At 41.2% G+C, this 20,950-nt stretch overlaps 1 protein-coding gene and 1 long non-coding RNA gene across 3 annotated transcripts; one reads left to right on the plus strand and one right to left on the minus strand.

Moving 5' to 3' along the window:
* Positions 1 to 1,436: 1,436 nt before the first annotated feature.
* LOC115533438 (uncharacterized) lies at positions 1,437 to 7,476 on the minus strand. The gene is made up of 3 exons (XR_003974195.1): positions 7,253 to 7,476; positions 2,030 to 2,103; positions 1,437 to 1,783 (listed from the first exon to the last, which is right to left on the minus strand). It is a non-coding gene; the product is annotated as an uncharacterized LOC115533438 (long non-coding RNA).
* On the plus strand, positions 6,635 to 18,996 carry htr1fa (5-hydroxytryptamine (serotonin) receptor 1Fa). Of its 2 annotated transcripts, none has more exons than XM_030343974.1 (3): positions 6,635 to 6,861; positions 15,905 to 16,041; positions 16,321 to 18,996. In XM_030343974.1, exon 3 carries the CDS (start codon positions 16,322 to 16,324, stop codon positions 17,522 to 17,524), a length of 1,203 nt encoding a protein of 400 aa, XP_030199834.1. In that variant the 5' UTR covers positions 6,635 to 6,861; positions 15,905 to 16,041; position 16,321; the 3' UTR covers positions 17,525 to 18,996. The 2 variants fall into 2 exon arrangements, with proteins under 2 accessions (XP_030199834.1, XP_030199833.1); XM_030343973.1 differs by having other exon boundaries at positions 6,636 to 6,861; positions 16,318 to 18,996.
* Positions 18,997 to 20,950: the final 1,954 nt, after the last annotated feature.

Genomic DNA, 20,950 nt, shown 5'->3' on the forward strand with positions numbered 1-20,950 from the left:
TGAAATCAGAATGGCATTTTGTCAGAACGCCACCCGAATGCATTGAGGTTATTAGAAGGGTTTAAGTGGTATTGGATCTAAAGACGTTGGCAGTCAAATAACCGCTACAAAAACACAAAGTGTGTGTGTGTGTGTGTGTGTGTGTGTGTGTGTGTATGTGTGTGTGTATGTGTGTGTGTATGTGTGTGTGTATGTGTGTGTGTATGTGTGCGCGCGTGTGTGTGTGTGTGTGTGTGTGTGTGTGTGCACACAGCATGCACACACAAACCGTGTACACATAGCTACCCACTTGAATTATTAATCATCTGCAAGAGCATTGACATATTATTGTCTGACGTTATCCCACAATGCTAAATCAGAAGAGCTTTCCAAACAACAACCCATTCCCAAAGAAGGTCTTGTCGTATTGCATGCCATTCATGGCAATAGCTTCATGTCACAAGTTGCACTCAATCGGCTCCTTTGCAAGGTAAAAGAGCCAGCCCAATTAAATAGCGGAGTCACTCCCATACACCATTGAGGGAGGAATAAAAGCTGAGCATGGTGTGCTACCATCTGCTGGACACTTGTGCTAGGCCGCTGAAGCCATTGAGCCTGGGCTGCTTCCGAATTCCTCCTTCAACTGCTTCTTTTTGGCTCAAACCTATCATCCAAAATCAATAGCTCCATTAGCACCATAATCACGCTTTGGATTCGAGGCAAATGTGTCACAGGGAGAGCAAGGTGCTAACAAGTGTTTCATAATTCGGCTTTCATTGGCTGCCAGGATAGGATGACTATTGTGCAGAAGCTGTGAAGACCATGACAAACTGGTGCCCTAGTTAAAACCAGTCTGCTCAGGGGGATGGAAGACAAGCATCCAGGGCATGGAAGCTTATGTAAACGTTAAAATTGTCATTTTATTTTGCATAACAATGTACATGCATACATTAGAGGAAGATACACACATAGGTGCAATAACCTATTTTCTTACAAATCAAACACAAAATTAATTTTTACACAGCTTCTAAGAAGTACAATAAAGACAGTGCAACACTTGACAATCAATGATCACTTATAACTGCCATCAATAATGGCAGTTACAAGTCCCATTTTAGACCCATTTTTGCTTGAGGCAACCCTAAATTGGCTTTTCTTAAAGCTATTATACAGAGCCCCACATTCTCAACCTCTGGACTCAGTGATGCATCTTTAAATGAGCAGGATTGAAAAGTGTTTCGGGGCATATGTGCTATACCAGCAGATTTCATTACAGAGGACGAGGACGGCCTTGTTTAACCTCTCCCTCTACTGGAGACACCCTAAAACCTAATGGTATCGCTGTGACGCAGCACCAAGCAAATAGTGAACTACTATAATAACTACTATAATAATAGGTTGTCATGGTTTAGACTTAATGCAGGCATTTCATTAGCATTGAATAAGGAAAAGATGTATCTTCCATGTTGCGTTAGATTTCACACACAAGCCATAATATTACCAATATTAACTTCATTTGACAATGAGGATGATATTGAGTGTTATTATTGTGATTAGTGGATATGGCAGCGCAGCTACATTGTTGTTCAATACCGAAGGACAACAGGTTTCCCTTTGTCGTTGGTATAGCGACGAGGAAGAGAATGCCTGATGTGTTTTAATTCTCCTTCCTTGTCTCAGAGAATGTTGGTCCTTCGGGCATAGTTGCTTCCAAGCACGTGTTTTACATCGTGATTCTATTCCCCCGGTTTTTCGGATTGTGATCAGTCCTGTTGTTATTTTTTCCTCCATAATGAGAGCAAACCTGGAAGAGATTTAGAGGATTTAATGGGATGCTGGAGAGCATTCCAGAAGGCACACTATCAATCAGGGATGAGGGAAATAATCGCAGCACTCTGAGTCTATCGGAATATAGATTACAGGCAGGATCATACATGACTAATGCATTCAGCATTTTCCAATGCCGTTTCCTTAAGGATACTGACTTCCCACATGGAGAAGTGTGTGAAAATGGAGGTGGAAAGGCTGACGCGGCGCGCTGTATTCTCACCTGTGATTGCGTTAGACTCCCAATGTGAATGTAAAGTAGGTATGCTCAGTGGAAGGGATTTGCTGGAAGAGTAGCTGTAACAGAAACGCAGATTTAAGTCTATTGCAAAATGGAGGAACCTTGGGATTGGCTGAAAAATTGTATCCACTTGCTTCAGGCTGTTAAATACTTCATAATAAGTAATCTGACATTTGTGTTGTTATCCTATTAGTAACCTAGAGGAGGATGTAGAAATACTTTTGCAAACGTATGCGCAAACGTTGATAGCAAGTTTTTACTTGCCTTAAAAGCTTAGGAAACCCATAAAATCCTAATTGTATATTATGTTTGAGATGACGGTTTGTGCTATATAAGAAGCCTATATGTTTGTTTTTTAATTCTGTGAATAATACAATTACAAAAAAGCCTATGATATTGATTTCATTCTGATTGATACCAACCTAGCATATTGGTCAGCGCAAGAGAAGACGGAGAGAAAGCGAATAAAACATGACAGATAAATAGCTGAAACTAATACCAAAAATCTAAAAGAACTGTCCCTCGACATAGACGCGTCTCAAGTCTTCTGTCTTGGATGTTGATTGTGGGAAGAAGCAAAAACCAATCAAGTTTCATAGAAAAATGAAAAAATCACATTGCTGACTCTGTAAGTTAGAACAAAATAATACTCGTAGGACTACTCGAGCAATTTACGTAGCTCAGGCAATCTGAAAGGCCTATTCAGAGCAAAGACTTGGAACAGTAATTAAATGGAACGATAGGAATCACAGCTGGTTAAGCCAATTGTACTTGGAAATGGAAGAGGCGTCAGCTAACCCTTCACATCCGGGTATATACATCCAGTCGTACAATTGTAAGGGTTAAACGTGGCAATGTATAGCTATGTATCAATAATACGTTATATAGGAGGTTAAGCATACAGCACGTATTATAAACAAGAGTAGGAGTAAGGCATGCTTGTGAAGGAACATAAGCACACTACATTGTTCCATCCAATTCAATGGCTTCTAGCGCTTTGTGACGTGGTAAACGTTACACAAGAGATGAATAACACACAAAATATATCAAGAGAGAGAATGCTCTGCCAATCAGCTTTTTTCAATGTGAAAGTATCGCTCACAATCAGACAGAGAAGAGACCTAGAATGGCGGGTGACTGACATTTGATATTATTAACTTTAAAAACCTGCGCCAGTGATCTGGGAAAACTGTCACATTCCGACCCTGAATTATTGACGCACACCGGAGAATGGGTCGCTAATTGCAACGATGAACTTACAGTTGAATCAAATCACTTTAATAAGACAGCTAAAGGTCATGGTAGTAATTGACCATTCAAAAACAAAACAAAAAAACATCTCTTTGGTCCAAGCGTCTTCTAAAGGAGCAGAAATAGCCTTCTTATAATGAGTTATGAACTGTTGCAGCTGTTCGTTTGTTTTCGGCTGATGCCACAATGCCACTGGCAGGTAATCATCTTGGAAACCCACCCCCCTCCAGAAACACACACACACACACACACACACACACACACACACACACACACACACACACACACACACACACACACACACACACACACACACACACACACACACACACACACACACACACACAGAACCCAGGACCAATAGTCCAAAGAGAGAGGCTGAAGTACTTTGCCTTGGCTGAACCCCAGATAAACTACAATAGTGAGGTGCCCCGCCCCGTTCCCTCGGCATAGCCTGTGATATAATAGATGAAGGGGGACGATAAAATGATGGATGGCACTTTGCTTTGGCACCGTCTGTCTTCGTCTTGCGCAGTAAATAAACCCCCCAAAAATGGAAAGAGAGTAGAGCAGACAACACGTGGACACTTAAGAACATCCCCAAAAAAATCTGGACCGAATCCGGACCAATGATATTTCAACCTGGAATAAATTCAATCACATTAGCATCAGTTCAGTGGAGAGGCCCAGATACTATCAGGACTATATCAATCAAATGTGTTTCCCCTGACGATGTGCCCTTGAAGGCATTGAGAAGGCAAATTGTATCTTTTGGTTTCAGGCTCAAAAGGAGAAGGGTTAAGGAGTGGACTATAAAAGAATGGAAACACAAGTAAATGAAGATTCAATTCTGTTGTTGCAGACTGTTTTTGAGAAGAACGAAGGAGAAAAGATTAGCTAGTTGTAATTCAATGAAAGGCTCCAGTGAACAGTGTTATATATTTGCTACAGAGAGAGAGTGACTGTGCCAAAACATCTAGGCCTATTCTAGTTCCCCCAAGAGTTAAAAGAAAATAAATCGGGTAAAGTCGTATTTTTACAGAGCAGCGTGAAAGAAACCAGAACATGCTCAGGGAGAGATGGACAAAATGATATTGTGACATGCTTGCTTCTGTGTTATCAGTTTTCATTCACTGACCATTTTATCTCATGGATTCAAGCTAGGGCGAGGGACGTTACTGAGCAACATCAGAGTCCCCATTGTATTTGGCACACATGAATGACACATATGAGGCTTGAGTGTCTTCATTCAGCACCTAGGAGCTAGGATGGCAATGCACAATCGGTGCATTGTCACAATATATTTCCACATTGTCTCCTATTTTTCCCGGTTATCCCGGTATTTCTCCAAGCTGGGAAAATCGTCATCTGTCACTAAATTTCTTGGGCTTACGCTTTTGAAGTACAGTCTGTATGTGTGTTTGCATGTGCCTGTGCTTGTGTGTGTGTGTGTGTGTGTGTGTGTGTGTGTGTGTGTGTGTGTGTGTGTGTGTGTGTGTGTGTGTGTGTGTGTGTGTGTGTGTGTGTGTGTGTGTGCTTTCAATCCTCCTCCACATCCAAAAGGACCACATATAAGCGTGGGCGGATAACTGGCTAGTAACTATATTCACACATTCATACACACCACAGGCATACATACACTCATGCACAAACACAAACACACACACACACACACACACACACACACACACACACACACACACACACACACACACACACACACAGAGACAGAGAGACAGACAGCCAAGTGCAGAGTGTCAGCACTTGCAAAAAAAAGAAATAACACATGTGGAAAACTGGACTGTCTGCAGAATGACGATAAGGTACAAAGCTACAAAGAACAAGTAATTAAATCTCATTAAGTAGAAAGGCTGGCTAGGTATAGCTAATTATCATTACAAATATCAGAAAGGGGCAGCTGTTCTATACTATTATTGGTAGCAGGGTTGCAAATATGGTTTGACAGGTTTGTGGGGGAGCAACGGGAGAAGATGTAGAATAAGCCATTTATTAATAAATGGCCATCAGACTGTGAAGATCTGGGAACATAATGTCTACTGTAGTATTTTCTTCTCGGTCTGGTCTCGCTCTCAATTTCTCCCTATCTCACTTTCTCTCTTTCCCGATTAGAAGATGAGGTGTCATTTCAAAATGTGGAGGGGACATGCCCCCCCAAGTCTCATCGAAGATTGGTCGTATTGCCAACATTTCACAAGAAACCAAGACATTAAGACAAAGGGGTAAAACAAGGTCCTAACAGAGGCAAAGTCTGTTCTACTTAAAGAAGATGGAGAGAAACAATTAAGCATGATTAAGGTTGTGAGACGGATATGCCATTATCCTGATATGATTCACACATCTTTAAACAGTCATTAGCTTCATAAGCTGCACTTATAACAATCCCTCACAACGAAATGATCCCTCTTTATTTTATTTTAGCATGCCTGTACAGCATCTTCCAATTGATGGATTTGAGCACGGTAAGTTGTGATTAAATACTGTTTGACAAAATGAATCATTTGGGTGTCATTTGTTGTATAATCATCCACCGAAAGGGTTGGGAGCAGCTGACTATCTTATATGTGTGTCTGTCAGTGAGTGAGATGTATCAGGCCTGGTATGAAACCAAAAGAAAAACGGAGTCAAAGTGAATCATTCATGGTGAACAAATAGTACGAGTCCCGACTTAGCGGCCATATATGATATTGGAATTCAATTTCCCATTCCAGGTCCCATGCCAAGTCTAAAACACCAGACACCAACTACTTAGACGTCCTAAACGGTAGTCATTCGTCAAGGAGAGAGCACTGCAAGAAATTGATTTGGATGTGCGATCGATTAGCTGTCTTGGAGGTGGTGGCCCAGCACGAGCCAGCGGTGAACTGCTGCTTGCCAGTAATGTGGCTGCTCACTCTTCCAGACAAGACCCTGCGTCTGTCCATTCACAACACACAAGAGGTCCTGGGATTGGCTCATTGATATATTTACACTTAGACATGTAGAAAGGCATTGATGTATGATTAACACTTAAGACATCTATAAAGGCATTAATGTAAAAGGCAATATTACATGAGCTAGGCTATATCTAGCCTACACATCATGTAATATATATCTATATATGCAAATCTAGTATACATTATACTATAAGTGATATGATATGTATTGCTCCATTTTTTATTTATCATTCTTTATATATTAGCTAAAGTCACCTCTCTCTGAATCTCTCTATATTAGGCACATAGTTCGCTATGACCGAGCACATATTTGTTGAGTTAGTGTACTTCCAAACACAGCTTGGGCAGGACTATCGGGCTCTTTTACTGAGACCATCATCCTTCCACAACTCAGCTTCCCACTCTGACGCCCCTTTTCAGCGAAGAAGCTTCCAAGGCGAAAGACGCGTTCCCTACAGCGCGAATAGGCTACACGCCGTGCCACGGTGTCTGCTTGAGATTGTAGCCTACACCGTGTCAATGGATTTCACTCCGATTTCAAACAGTATTTCGGAATTTAAAATATTGAAAGGCAATTGACTTCGATGTCAACACTGCAGCACGGACTTGGTAAGTTCTTCACAATGCTCTGATAACATGCACATCTGGACTTGGACATGGAATTTTGGAATATCTCGAACAATTGAAAAATAATTTGCTATGGATTTATGGGGCGAATTCGATTCACCGAAATGCCTTTGCCATTTATAATTATGTGTGATATTTAGCCATTTACCCATGAAGGACATGCACAAATGAGGAAACAAATACACAGAACATCGAATAAAGTGACTGTTTATACTTTCAAATGTAAACTATGAGGAGTTGGCACTTGGAATTGTATTCTGCTCTTTGTAATTAATCAGCCCCACCTTTAGAGAAGAATTAACTGCAGTTGACGGGTAGATAATATGTAGAACATAATGAGCCTAGCCCATATGCAGGCTTCGCAGTAGCCTACCTGTAGGCTTATAAGATCTGATCGCTGGCTGCATCTTCAACAATAGCTCCCTGTGTACTTGACACCTGCAATGAATCGTGAGAGTAGACGCTTTTAATTGCCCCGTAATGTTGAGCAAGGGTAATGCAGTCTTTTTTTTCAATAAGTGTGTGTGCGTGTGCGCGCGCGCGCGCGTCGGACCATGTGTCAGAGTGATTGGTGGGTGAACGCGTGCGCCTGCATTCTGTTTACACGTGTGCGCATGGCTGTGTGCTCGCCTGACTGGAGGCAATTAACTTACGATTTAGTGCACAATTTGTTGGCGCTCAGCGACGACAGCTTTCCAAAGGACCTGTTGGGTGGGACCCGTTTGTTGACATGGCGCTGCGGCTGCTTTACAACACTTGGGTCACTGCTGCTGCTTCTCCATGGCACTGTCTAAAATAAAATCGACTGCAGCCCACCACTGCTGTATCATGCCGGGCTTTGCCCATTCGAGCGTGCTTCCATGTGTGTGAGGGCGATAACAAAGCTAATGCAGGCGTGTGGGTGTTGCGGTGCGTGTCTAGGTGAAGGTGAGTGTGTAGTGCACGAACGTGTGTGTGTGAGCGAGAAACACGGAATGTGCCAGCGTCACAATTGGATCATTGAATTGTGACTGTAATGGGAGTCATCTATGGGAGCCGTGAACGTTCATGTTCTTGAGTGATGGTTCCACGTCCTTGTGTACATCCACCTGCGTTAAAGCGGTCACTCAATGTCATTCAAAAGTAGGCCTACTGGAAGGGCTTTACTCCAGCATAATAAGAATGAATGCAGGCCTACTGATGAATTGTCATTTAGAGGCATTTGGCATCGTGGTTTGGGGGCGAGCGACGTATGACTCCAAGAGTGGTAAAGGTTGATTTAACACAAAACTGGTTTATTCAGAGATCCGATGTAAACTGACACGTAGGCCTACTCTGGAGGTAAATCTATGGTCTGTGTTGTTATGGGCAGAATGTTGAAGAAGCCACGCCTATAGGGTCTGATTTACCCAGGTAGATCTCCAGTCTGTATTGGTATGGGCGGAATGGTGTAGAAGCCAATAGGGTCTGATTAAGACAGAACCATACAACGTTATATGTTGTTGTCTTGACATTATAGAAGCAGAATCTAGTCAGAATATAAATGTTTGGCCCAATGAGGTAATAATGTTAGCTTTGAGAACCAATCAGAGCATCTTTGAACCATGATTGGTTCCGGGTATTTATCTAGCCTGTCAATCACAGATGTAAAATGCATAGTTTCTCAATGGGGGAGAAACGTAGCACGTTTTCTTTTGGTTGTTTGGTTTAAAAATCGGGCTCTTTTCCACCATTTTCCTGTCTCTCTCTTTACAACTCTCGAATCGTTCCGATAGACAAGTTAATGACGGAGTAGAAGAGGATTGCTGAAGGACTTCAAGTTGAAGTGGACAGCGGATTAGTGTGCCTCACACCAAGGCCAGGAGGGATGGCATGACATGATAAGAAATAAGACACAATGCACTCAACTCCTGACTACAGAAGAATGGGTGTTGGATCCTTACTTTAGTAAAAATACAAAAGGACAAGGACAGAAGTCTGATTTGCCTTTTTAATATTGCTTTTTCCACATGATAAGACACATGTCCCATCATACTGTGGGGTGTTTTGTGACTTTCAGGGAACACACTGGCATGATTCAAAGCAATCTATTTAGAGCTTTTGGGCACTACTATGCCTCTTTGATTGCAGGCACACATTCAAGCATTCGTGGCAGCAATTATTATCACCACATAGGGTTATTTTTAATAGAAGACCTGATATATTTTAATGGCTGACCTCTGATATCGGCCAATAACAAATTAGCTTTTACCCCTCTCAAGAGACGCATTGTAACCGGTTTTGTAGCTAGTCTGTCTAGTCAGTTCACGCACAGTGATGATAGCACACTTTAGGCATTTTTCTTTATTGTCTGCTCAACATGGCCTGTGAAAATTGCTGCATAAAAGGTCTGACAATTTTCAGCTCGTCTCGTTCACAAGCCATGCAGAACAGATTTTTTTTTTATACATATTTATAGTCATACTAAAGGTGAGGTCAACAGCCCAACAGAAATTATGCAAATATAGGATAGTTATTCATATGTTCTTTATGGAGTATATCAAGCGTCTTAGAGTACCATATTAAGCGCTATATAAATTTAATTTATTATTATTATTATTATTAAAGAGTGAGTCTGTGTGTGTCTCATAATATCCATGACAACCAAATAACAATAACAGAAGAGGAGGCACCGGAGGAAGAGACGGAAGGAACAGTTTTCGGTTATTCAAATTATTAATTTCAGGGGTTGTGTCGGGCGGGTTGCAGCATTCTAAAGCCTTCTGGGGATTGATGTTTCATCCATCCATACCTAATAAAGGGCTAGATTACTCCCAAAACGAGTGTGTCTCCAAAGAGGAAACAATTGGTGAGGCGGTGTTAGACGCTGGCTTGGTTAACTATGCTCTGCCTCAAGCGAAGAACAATCTTTCTTCAGAGAGATTTGGGAGGTAGGACAGCAGCTGAGTTCATCTTTGGCATTTGTTTTAGTTTGGCTAAGGTCGACCGTGTGGCACACATGGAGCTCTATCGACTATATTTGGATCCCCAGTTACACTGTTGTTTGCTCAGCCAAAGGGTGCATTTTATCCATGTGAATGTCGAATGAATGTGCGATAGTCCCAATTTCTGAGCCGGAACCAATATATAACTAGATTGTGATTTGTTTGATTAATTTAATATGTTGGACACAAAGCCGTTATTGATAAAAAATCAAAAAGACTTTGTGTACTAGTGTGGAATTAGTGTTGAATCAATGTGTTAGTCAGACTATGTAATAAAATATATATATATATATATAAAAACAAAAAACTTGCTCCCCCCCCCCCCCAACTATGTGTTTCATATATTTCTTTATTGTTGAAAAAGGTCTGGCAGCTTTGAATGGAGATTTCATTAACTTTCACTACAAACGGCAGAAAGAAAGAAGGACGGAGTTGCCATTAGAGGTTTTTAATTTCCTGTGTGTACCACCACCTCAACAAAGAAACCCATGTCTATTTCCAGAGTGTTCCTATCAATGTCATGGGCTTGAAACCTTTCAAAATGTGAAGAGGACAAGGTCGGTGCTGTCAACATATATTGTTTACATGTTCAAGACCTACTCAAGTGAATCACATTTTCAAGCATGTTCAAAATAGATTTCTTTCTCACTTTGTTACTCATCCTACGGTATTTACTACGCCCTCTGATAAATCATGCTACATTGTATCAGGATTCGAGAATAATTTTCTACTCAACTGGTCTTTCACTCTTCTGTGTGTGGGAGGGTTGCAGATGTACTAGTGATGGCATGTGTGCATTTTCTGCAGCTATTTCTCTAGGTTTATGTGTTGCACCCAAACAGAATATGAATAGTGCTAATACTTTACCTGCTCATCCACCCTACCTCCCCCTAAATAAATACCCCATCTTGGATCCTTCTCGGTCTGTCTTCCGTCTCTTTCTGTATTTAGCTCCAGGAGAGAGACTGATGCAGCGAAATATTGGCCATAAAATCTAAATTCAACAATCATCATAGTGAAGGGCGCTGTAGGCGAAATTTGAGAAGAGAGCAAGATTTTGAAAGTAAACAAGTTTACTTCGATTCCCCAAACCAATCAAGGAAGTGATGCCCCAATTGGTCAGAAATGAGCAGGGAGTGAAATTGTCTCATGCAGATGAGACATAAACTACAAAATGAATAGTACAAAACACAAAACTAATAGTAAATAGTAAATAATATAATGAAATAGTCAATATAGTCAAACAAAATACTTTAATTTCATGCTTCCAACAACAAATTTAGTTCATGTCTTTCGTCATGAAAATATATACGCTTACATATATTGTATACCATGGTAAAATATACATGTTACTTTTGTATCATATCCCCATGATGAAGAGTCTGCCTATCTTAGAGGGAGTCTGGAATATTTATGATATCACTTTTATTTATTAATGTTGAATACATTGGATCCAACCCTTGTTAGGTCTACATCCGTTTCCTCCCTCAAAGTAATCCAAGCTGTATCGCTGTAAACGCACTATAAAGACTCTCGTTGAGCTTCTGCCTTCAAAGTCCAAAGCTTTTCTTTTATTGCTGCCTGAGACTGAGCCCTCTGTTGTCCAGGGCCGACATTTGTCTGTCCCATGGAACATGAAACAATCGTTGGTAGGGTTATCTCTGAGCTTGAAAGGTAGTTCACAATAAAATATGTGAAACAAGGTTTTTTTTAAAGCCCAACTATCTAGTGAAATGGAAACGTGGAAATTAACACCAACACAAGTTGCAGCATCTTCGGATGCTTTCTGTTGTTGCTGCTTTCATGTTGTGGTTTCCTTGGTTTGTGCTTCAGCACATACTAGTGCACAAGAAGAAATAAAAACAAAAGTTGTTGTTATGAATATTTTGTCCTAGCTGATTGCACAATCAGAATATAATTATAGCACAAGCTGTTTTGGTTCTGTCTTCTACAGAAAGTAGGTAGAAGGGGATAGTTTGACATGGCTATACCGCTGTTTCATGAATACTGACCAATTCATTATATTGGAGAACAATACGCCTGTTCATGATGAATGCAACGATTGACTTTTTTTATGATAGAGAAAAAAAGTAAAAATGCCTTTAACTGTTAAAGTAACAGTTAAAGGCATTATCGGAAGAAGTGAACTTGATAGGAAGAGATGTTTTGGATTTGTGAGATGATACTTATGACTTTAATAATTAGGGAAGATGATAAATTAAAGGTATAGATCATACAGAAGCACTTCAGCCCTGAGTTGACACACAGTGTGGACATTCAAGTGTTGATTTATCTTGATAAATTGTTGATCTTAAACCCCAGCATTACCATTGTATGTCACATTGATACATTTCTAGGGATATGTGGTAATTACTTTATGGCGATGGTGAGCCAAGGCAAAGGCAAATATAATGTGATGTGCATGCACAGTATGTCTAGCTAATGTATACAGTGTTTCCCCTACCATTGTTCAGGCCTGGCGGGCCGCCAGGCCAACGAGCGCCCCCGCCAGGCCAACAACCGGCCAAAAAAAAAAAAAAAAAAAAAAAAGAGAAAAAAAAAAAAAAAAAAAAAAAAAAAAAAAAAAAAAATGCGGTGTTGCGCGTGCGCAGATGATGCCCCATCATAACGGACAATCTGACAGCATTAAGTAATATCATCATTAGCATGGCACCACCAAAAAAACGTAAAAGGGATGAAGGACAAAAAGGTATTTCAAGGTTCTTCCTAAACACGGTGCCAAACGAGAGTACAGGTGGGGAAGAAGGGCGAGTGACAGGTGTGGAGGAACAAGTCAGAGGGGCAACACTTGTCAGTGTTGAATCATTATCAACCTGTGATGGCTAAGCAAGTGTTTTATATGGAAATAACCAACAAATACTCCATCCCGTGAAAAATGGATAACAAATCACACTATCAGCTCTTACCACCGGGCCTAAAAAAAATTCTAGGGGAAACACTGGTATATCACTACGCAGTTTTTCCATGCAAAAAGATAAGCATGTGTCATTTACTGGCTTACTCCCATGGTCTGAGGAAGTATACAAGAATATTGCAACAGCATTGTGTTTCAATATAACTGTTGGCCTAGTATGTGTTAATAGTTTTTGTCTTCCCTTGGTTTGTTCCGCATAAAAATGATGCAGAAATGTCTCTCAATCTATTTTAATGTGACTGCCAGTCTATTCAATCGTTGTGTCATGCCTATGACACAACATCATGACTGTAACTCCCCCGTTATCGTATGTACAAAGAGTTCTGGTGAAAAACGTCCGGCATACACTACAAAACACTTATCTACCATCCTTGTGTGATGGTCAATAGTGAAGTCAATAGTATTTTCGTAGCATTTAATTTCAACTCAAAACTCACCTGTCTGGCATGCACCTTTAGCTGGACACTATGCACTTCACTTGTTTTTATGACAATGTCTGGTTGTTTTTTCTAAGATTTTATACTCATACTTTGTCAGATGACCTTGGGGGTCTTGAAAGGCGCCTCTAAATTAAATGTATTATTGTTATAATTGCCTGTAATTACAGTGTGAGTGTCTCAAAGTGCTTTACTGGCCATAACGCTATCTTCCCAAAGAGCAAGCTAATCTCCCTGACTTATCAAGGAAAAAACCTAGAGAGGGAACACAGAGAAGCGGGATCGTTAGGATTGCAATGGGTGCCATAATTGACAGAAATAATAATATAGTAGCATTTCAGGCAAACATTTTAAGCACGATTTCTTTTTTGAAAATATGGTTTGAAAGATAATGATGCAGCATGAATGTTGGTAATTCTACAGCAAAGTTGGTAAGATATTTAACGTGCCATGTAGTTAAATGGTGATAGAACTCATTGAATAATGAATTAATTGATAAGTTGTTCCAACAACACATTGGTAAAGTATTTTACGCAGGCTAATATGGATCTAGGCAGCCCACAGTGTTCTACAAAGCAACAAACAAATATGAACAGCCTAGGAATACAATCAATGTTATGTGTCTCCCACTGATCCATTCAATCAGAAGTTTGTTTATGTTTTTCATAATTATTCTGCATTTGCACAGGGGTAGTCCAACAGAGTAGTGCTTATTGAGTATTAAAGCCAGGTACACCCTCAGTTCTGTGTTGACTTGATCTGTGTTATACTGCCATTTCAAGAGTGGCAGCTCTTATCAGATTGGCCTCCTGGGGAGACTCTATGGGACTCAAGCTCGAGGCTTGGAACATTGACTGGCTTTGAATAGATTAGGCAGCATTAAAACATATTTTGCAATGAGGACGCATTCATGCACCCGACAGTGTCAGTAACAAAAGAGGATCTAACCCTTTGGTTTCAAATGCATTTGCCTTAATTAAAGTCTAGGCTGATACAATTTGTTTAATACGTTTAGCAATACCTGTATTTATCTGTGCACACTAGTAAACAGACAAGTCCAATTCAAACCTGAATTGTGCATTAGTCCATCATATGTTCAGTCACAGTGCATGTTCAATAACATGTTCAAACTAAGAGTCTAAAGAAGCTCCAATCTTACTTGTTGAATAGGCCTACTTAAGAGCTCATAGGGAATAGAGTGTTCAGTGTCTATCCATGTTTTTTTATATTAAAGTTACATGATTGAATACCCTGGGATTATGTTTATATACACTACTTTTGTTTTGTTTCAGCTAAGATATTCGTGTGAGTTCCCGTTTTGTATCCCTCTTAAATTAAATGGTGCATATCACCATGGCAGCCATGGTGACAGTTAACAGAGTATATTAATTTCTTGGAAACATATTGCATTGTTAGGACAAATCTATGAAGGAAAAAACATATATGTGATAATTTACGGATTGTTTTGTTTAAGTGGGTGTCTTTGTCCAAAGAAAGCCACATTGTTGCAAATCCCCAGGGCGACCTTCAGCCAATGTTTATGAGGCAAGTGAATAAACACAGGCCTAATTAAAATAGTGGGTGGGTATGTGGTAGGTTAAATTGAACTCAAAATTGAAGATAAAATGAATAGCGGAGGAACTGTGTTTCGTTTTATATGAAAACATTTTGACACTATTAATTAGTATTTAAAACGTGCCTTTGCACAGCATCTGAGATCTGCTGTTTGTTTTTAGTACTCACACTTTGTAATACAAATTAGGTTTTAGATCCTCATCTTTGTCTCAACTTTAACACTACGCTTTTGATTAGACGTTGGCAACTTCTGTTGAACATTTTGAGGCATGTGACACAACGACAATGGTAAAAAAAAAATGAAAACACATCCATGCTTGTTGTTCTATTCAATGGCCATTTCACATTACCACCCACCTAACATCTGCCACCCCCATCCTACCCCTTACTTAACCTGACCAGCATGGCGAGCTCACTCAAAACATGGCAGCAACAGAATTTGCTTCTCTCTTCCATCACTACATTAGATAACTTTTAGTGTTTCTATAGCAACTGTTCCCACTCATGTCTTAAGACTGCTGAGCAATAATAGAAGGTAAGGAATGTGGAGATCAACAACGACGGTCACGGCTAAGACTGAGATGTACCCAAAAGAGTGGGCAGGAATGCCCACTCATAATTGACTGCAGCCCTCAGGCCAACTCCCGTGGGACCTTATAGTTTTCAGAATAGAAAACAAATCGCTACCTTTAGTTACCCTAAAAAAAACCAAACAACGATGAACAAAAGAGGCATTTGAAATCTATTTGATTGAGATGTTAATGAACAAAAAAAAATTCAATTAAGCGTCTCTTAAAATCGAAATCTCATCACTATACTTAACGATACACATTCTAAGCAATCTAATGAATTCTTGTCTCTATACGCAATGTGGCCATTACATGAACACACATTTGTTGGATAGGATTCAAGTTGTGTCCTCGTCGTGGCCCATGTCTCCATCTTTGTTGCATTTCTAAAAGATCCCAAAAAATAAATAGCATCATCTGACCTCTTGCATAGGTCTGCAAGCAGAAAAAAACGAACTTCCCTCCCTTTGTGTCTTGGAGCATCCTTCAGATGTTATCCCTCAACCTCTGCCTCTCTTTCTCCGACACTCTCTCTCTGTTTTGCAGCTCTTGGGCCTGGAAGAGTGACAGCGGGTTCATGTGATGGCAGAGCTTGTAGAGAGAGCATACTGGAGCCAGGGGAGCTGAGAGCCTGTGATGTGCTGAATCCACCACAGGCAGGGGAAACTGCAAAGCCTTAAGAGGTACTGCCCAGGAATGCCAAGTTATCTTCCATACAAAATTCCATTAAAGTACATATATTTCTTTTGGTAAAAGGGTTAACAACCTGTTTGGATAAGCCATTCTGTGTTTTAAACCTTGAATACAGCCCTTTTCTACCACATTTAATCTCAGAACCAGTCTCTTTTCACGTCTTGTGGAACGGAATGTGGAAAGCTCGTTTTGATGAATGCAAAAAGAAAATACACTTGAGTCTATTTACCATCTAACCCATGCTGTTCCTTTACCCCTTCCCCCAGCAGGATGGACCTCCCCAACTGCACATTAGGGGCGCTGGCCTCAAACAGCTGTGTCAGCTATGACTCCCTGGACACTGCTGGAACACCTCCTAAAAAGATCATGCTTACCTTGACGCTGTCTGTGCTTGCCGTTGTAACCACGGTCATCAACTGCCTGGTCATCACCACCGTCATAGTGACCCGCAAGCTGCACCACCCGGCCAACTACCTCATCTGCTCCCTGGCCTCCACGGATCTCCTGGTGGCCGTGCTGGTCATGCCCTTCAGCATCATCTACATCCAAAAGGAGATCTGGGTCATGGGCCAGATTGTGTGCACCATCTACCTGAGTGTGGACATCACCTGCTGCACCTGCTCCATCCTCCATTTGGCCGCCATCGCCATCGACCGATACAGGGCCATCACGGATGCCGTGGAGTATGCTCGCAAGCGAACCGGAGCCAGGGCGGCGGTGATGGTGGCCGTGGTGTGGGGGCTGTCCATCCTGATCTCCCTGCCCCCCTTGCTTTGGCGGCACTACAGTGGCGACGCAGAGCAGGACGACCAGTGCATCATCACCTACGACCACATTGCCTTCACCCTGTACTCCACGTTGGGGGCGTTCTACATACCCCTGCTGCTCATACTCATCCTGTACTACAAGATCTACCGCGCCGCCCAGACGCTGTACATGCGCCGGGAGGCCAGCCGCGCCAGTCGGTACTCCTGCATGACCAACGGGAGCACCATGCCCTCCTCGTATCCCGCCGGCGACGGCAGCCCGTTGCCCCAGAGCCCCGTGGTGCCACAGGACAAGTCTTTCTCCGACCCGTCGACCGAGGACCGCGAGCGTGACCGCACGCGCGTCGCCGCCAGGGCCTGCCGGAGGAAGTCGCGTCGGAGCGAGTCGTGCCGCAGCGAATCGTACCGCAGCGAGTCTCGACGGGGAACGTTCGGTCAGGGTCCTCGGATCTCAGGCACGCGAGAGCGCAAGGCGGCGTCCACGCTCGGCATGATTTTGGGTGCGTTTGTCATCTGCTGGCTTCCCTTCTTTGTCAAAGAGGTGATTGTCAACACCTGCGCGTCTTGCAGTATCTCAATGGAACTGGCTGACTTTCTGACGTGGTTGGGCTACCTGAATTCTCTTATCAACCCGCTTATCTACACTATCTTTAATGAGGACTTTAAAAAAGCTTTTCAAAGACTGGTTAGATGCAATCATTACTGATGGACTCTTCAGCGCAAACATACATAAGTGCACACTTAGCTCGTAGAGAGTATTCTGGTGAAAATAATGATGGATGAGATACTGTCAAGATGTGTCACTTTTCAAAGATTAAATGGTGCCCGGTTCTTCCTGACACACATTTGGTCGGTCATAGCAAATAGCGGGAGCTTGGTGGTTGAGCTCTGCAGAGACATAATTACAGATAGAAATCCAGACTTCGTATTAATAGACACTTAAAGATCTCCTCAACGTTAATTGAAGTCTGTTCTGACATCGATTCTAGGAGAATTTAAGTTGATTCAAGTGGGATGAGACATTGTCAGGCCAGATAATTGGCAAAAATGACCATTAGCAACCAATTTTAGGGGATCGAGGCAAAATGAACGAACCTCATCTCAAGGTTTTCAAATTGCCAATCTTTACGCCTGTTCAAACTTTCTCATGTTCATAATGGTTAGGGGAGGTTATAGTACATAACTAATATATTTTTTAACATTTATTCAGCTTTGTTAGTGAGTGAGCAACTTTGAAATACATTATGATTGAAATACATATGATCTTGTTGGGACATTCTGCAATACTTATATCCTACACGTATGCAGTCATTTAAATTCCTCTTAAAAGTAGTCTTTCATTGAACAATGTTTATCATTGAAAAAGTATACAATTCTTTTTTTTAGAGTGAGTGAAAAAGTTTTTGTACAGGTCTGAAGATGACATAATATATAGATATGGATGAAATACTTTTGTTTTTGATGCAGCGATTTCAGAGAGTGATAACAGCAATTGTGTAGATTGCATTACCTGCATACTTTCTATACTGCTATATCCCCTAAAGGCACTTTGGTTTTCACCGGCCCCTGAGATTAATGAATGTGAACCAAACACTGGTGGACATATTCATTACACAACTCCCACTCAAGGTTCTTGAAATAGAACTATATATCCCATACAGTGTCTATTGCTCATGTGCAATAGACACATGAGCGAGTAAGCTGGAGCCATACAGGGTGAATTCCAGACCGCAATATATCACTCTGCATCTTATGTCCTGAGTTGAAAGAAAGTATTTCAATGAATTTATTTATTTATTAAAGATATATTGGACCATGTTAGGCATATTGAAATACAAAGTATTTTAGAAAATACCAGGCCAAAAAGCAACACCCAATGAGTACTTTAAGGAGGTATACTATTGAAATGAATGGTTGTGACTTAACCAAATCATAACATGCAATCATAAGATGATGTATACACTATGTATACATACATTACGTTGAATAATGTTCATTTAAAACATTGCATTGTGGCGCCACACACTGGCTACAAAATATATTGTTTTCAAATTATGGTAAATGGAAAATCATGAATATAAGTACTTTCATATATGTGTGATTAAGCGAGTGCCTCCTTTACTGTAGTTTGAAGATTATTTTTATTAAAGTGCCATGGTATGTACATGTCCAATCAAGCTTCATTCTGATTTTTTCTCTCTTCATTGCTCAGAAATTTCTGGACACACACACACACCCACACACCCACACACCCACACACCCACACACACACACACACACACACACACACACACACACACACACACACACACACACACACACACACACACACAGGGGACCAAGTTGGTTACAGTAAGTGATGGCCACAATGTCAATTTAGTTTGCATGTTTGAAGACTGAAAGGGAGAGTATATTGCATTGAACAAATTACGTAATGACATAAAGACAATGTATTGCAGATTCCTGGGCCAAAAGTAGTTCCACTGATGGGCCACGGCAAGAAACGGTTTGGTAACCCCTTGTCTCTACAAAACTAGACAGTTGATGGTCTCCTCGGGCCTTCAGAATACATTTCTTAAAGGTGGGGTGGGATTGTAAAATTGAGTGGTGGCTAGTTGATCAGACTCAGCAGAAGTGTTTTAATAAGTGTATTATCCCATACAACCAATAATTTTGTTTCGTTACCTTTGAATGGTCCATTAGCCCTGCAGCGGGTCCCCTATCCCGGAGCGCGCCATGTGAAACGGCAATGTTTCTAAGATAACCTTGAATGGAACACAAACTGCTCGAGAGAGGATGTATACTATAATTTATTACCGTGTCTGCCTTTAATATAGTTTTATTTACTAAATAACTTGATACAATTAATAGAACTGTCAAAGGGCCTAATCACTGGACTTGGCCACTCAATGCTGTCGTAGACATCACTTTGGAATACAACTACTGGCACCTTACAGACCGTACCTTATCCTACGTCGTTTGGAGTGGCGGAGGGATTGTGCGGTATTCAGTAGATTGCAACTACACCCCCATGCTACAGCTACACCCTGACCGCTAGATGCCACTAAACCCGACTCACTGCAGCAAGGGAACAAGCGGTAAAGGAGGCTGCGTTTCATCAGTTGTTTGACATGCCCTTCGTTCTGGTGAATCCCCTTGGCATCATAACTGTTCAGTATTATTCATTTGCCTGAAGAATTCAGTGGTCGCCTCAGGTGTAACGAACATCTGGATATGCATCTGGTGCACGAAAATAATTGGCGGCAGTACGTAAATATCTGGTTGCTTACCACCGAAGAAGAAGATATATACAGTGGGCAAGGTAACCTTATTTTAATCAATATTCGAAGTCAAAATCATGTTGTCGAAAAAGTGTAAGTATGCGCTAAATGTAGGCCTACATATATTTAAGCAGTACAGCGCTAAGTCTACACCTGGCGGTTGATCCATGATAGTGGGCTGAAAGTGTGAGGCAGGTGGATTCTATTTCAATCTCCCGCCCATATTCTATGCTCTCCAAGTGGCCTCCACGTGACGGATGCTGTGTGGGTTCAGGGGAGGTGAATGAGGGGAAGTGGAACTACTAATGAACCGCAGCAAATATGGTAGCCTATGGTATGGTATGGTGGCTTACTGTCGCAAAGTTACAATTACATTTAGGGCACAGGTTTTCGAATTGATGTCTTAGAAAAAATCGCCAAGTGTTTCAGTTGTATCTCTAGTCAAACCTAAAGCTAGGTCTGCGATGTAAAACAACTCTACATTCTAAATTAGATTATATAATTATTTTAAATCATATAATATCACCTGGTTAGAGATGTCTGAAGGAAATTGGATTACATGTTGCAGGGTTCAATGCAACCCTGCAACATAGGGACTATTGCTTTCTTGCAGTAGTATGTCTTTCTGCTTGATGCATCACCCCCATTCAAACGAATTGGTTCAACCGACGTAATGTGGCAGATATTATTGATAGGCACATTCCATTTCCGTGTAGTCTACCACAAACATGAAGCAAATATACATGCATTCCCAAGGCCTACATAGTATAATATACGACACAATTCTGACAGATCAAATGACAGAATAATCTCTAAAAGAAAAATAAGGCAATTTGACTTTATGGCCTTTG

This window comes from Gadus morhua, chromosome 20 (assembly GCF_902167405.1).
Source record: "Gadus morhua chromosome 20, gadMor3.0, whole genome shotgun sequence".
NCBI lineage: Eukaryota > Metazoa > Chordata > Actinopteri > Gadiformes > Gadidae > Gadus > Gadus morhua.

What these genes read in the sequence shown, in the direction of transcription:
- htr1fa (XM_030343974.1), top strand. Translation starts at nt 16,322, where the DNA reads ATGGACCTCCCCAACTGCACATTAGGGGCGCTGGCCTCAAACAGCTGT.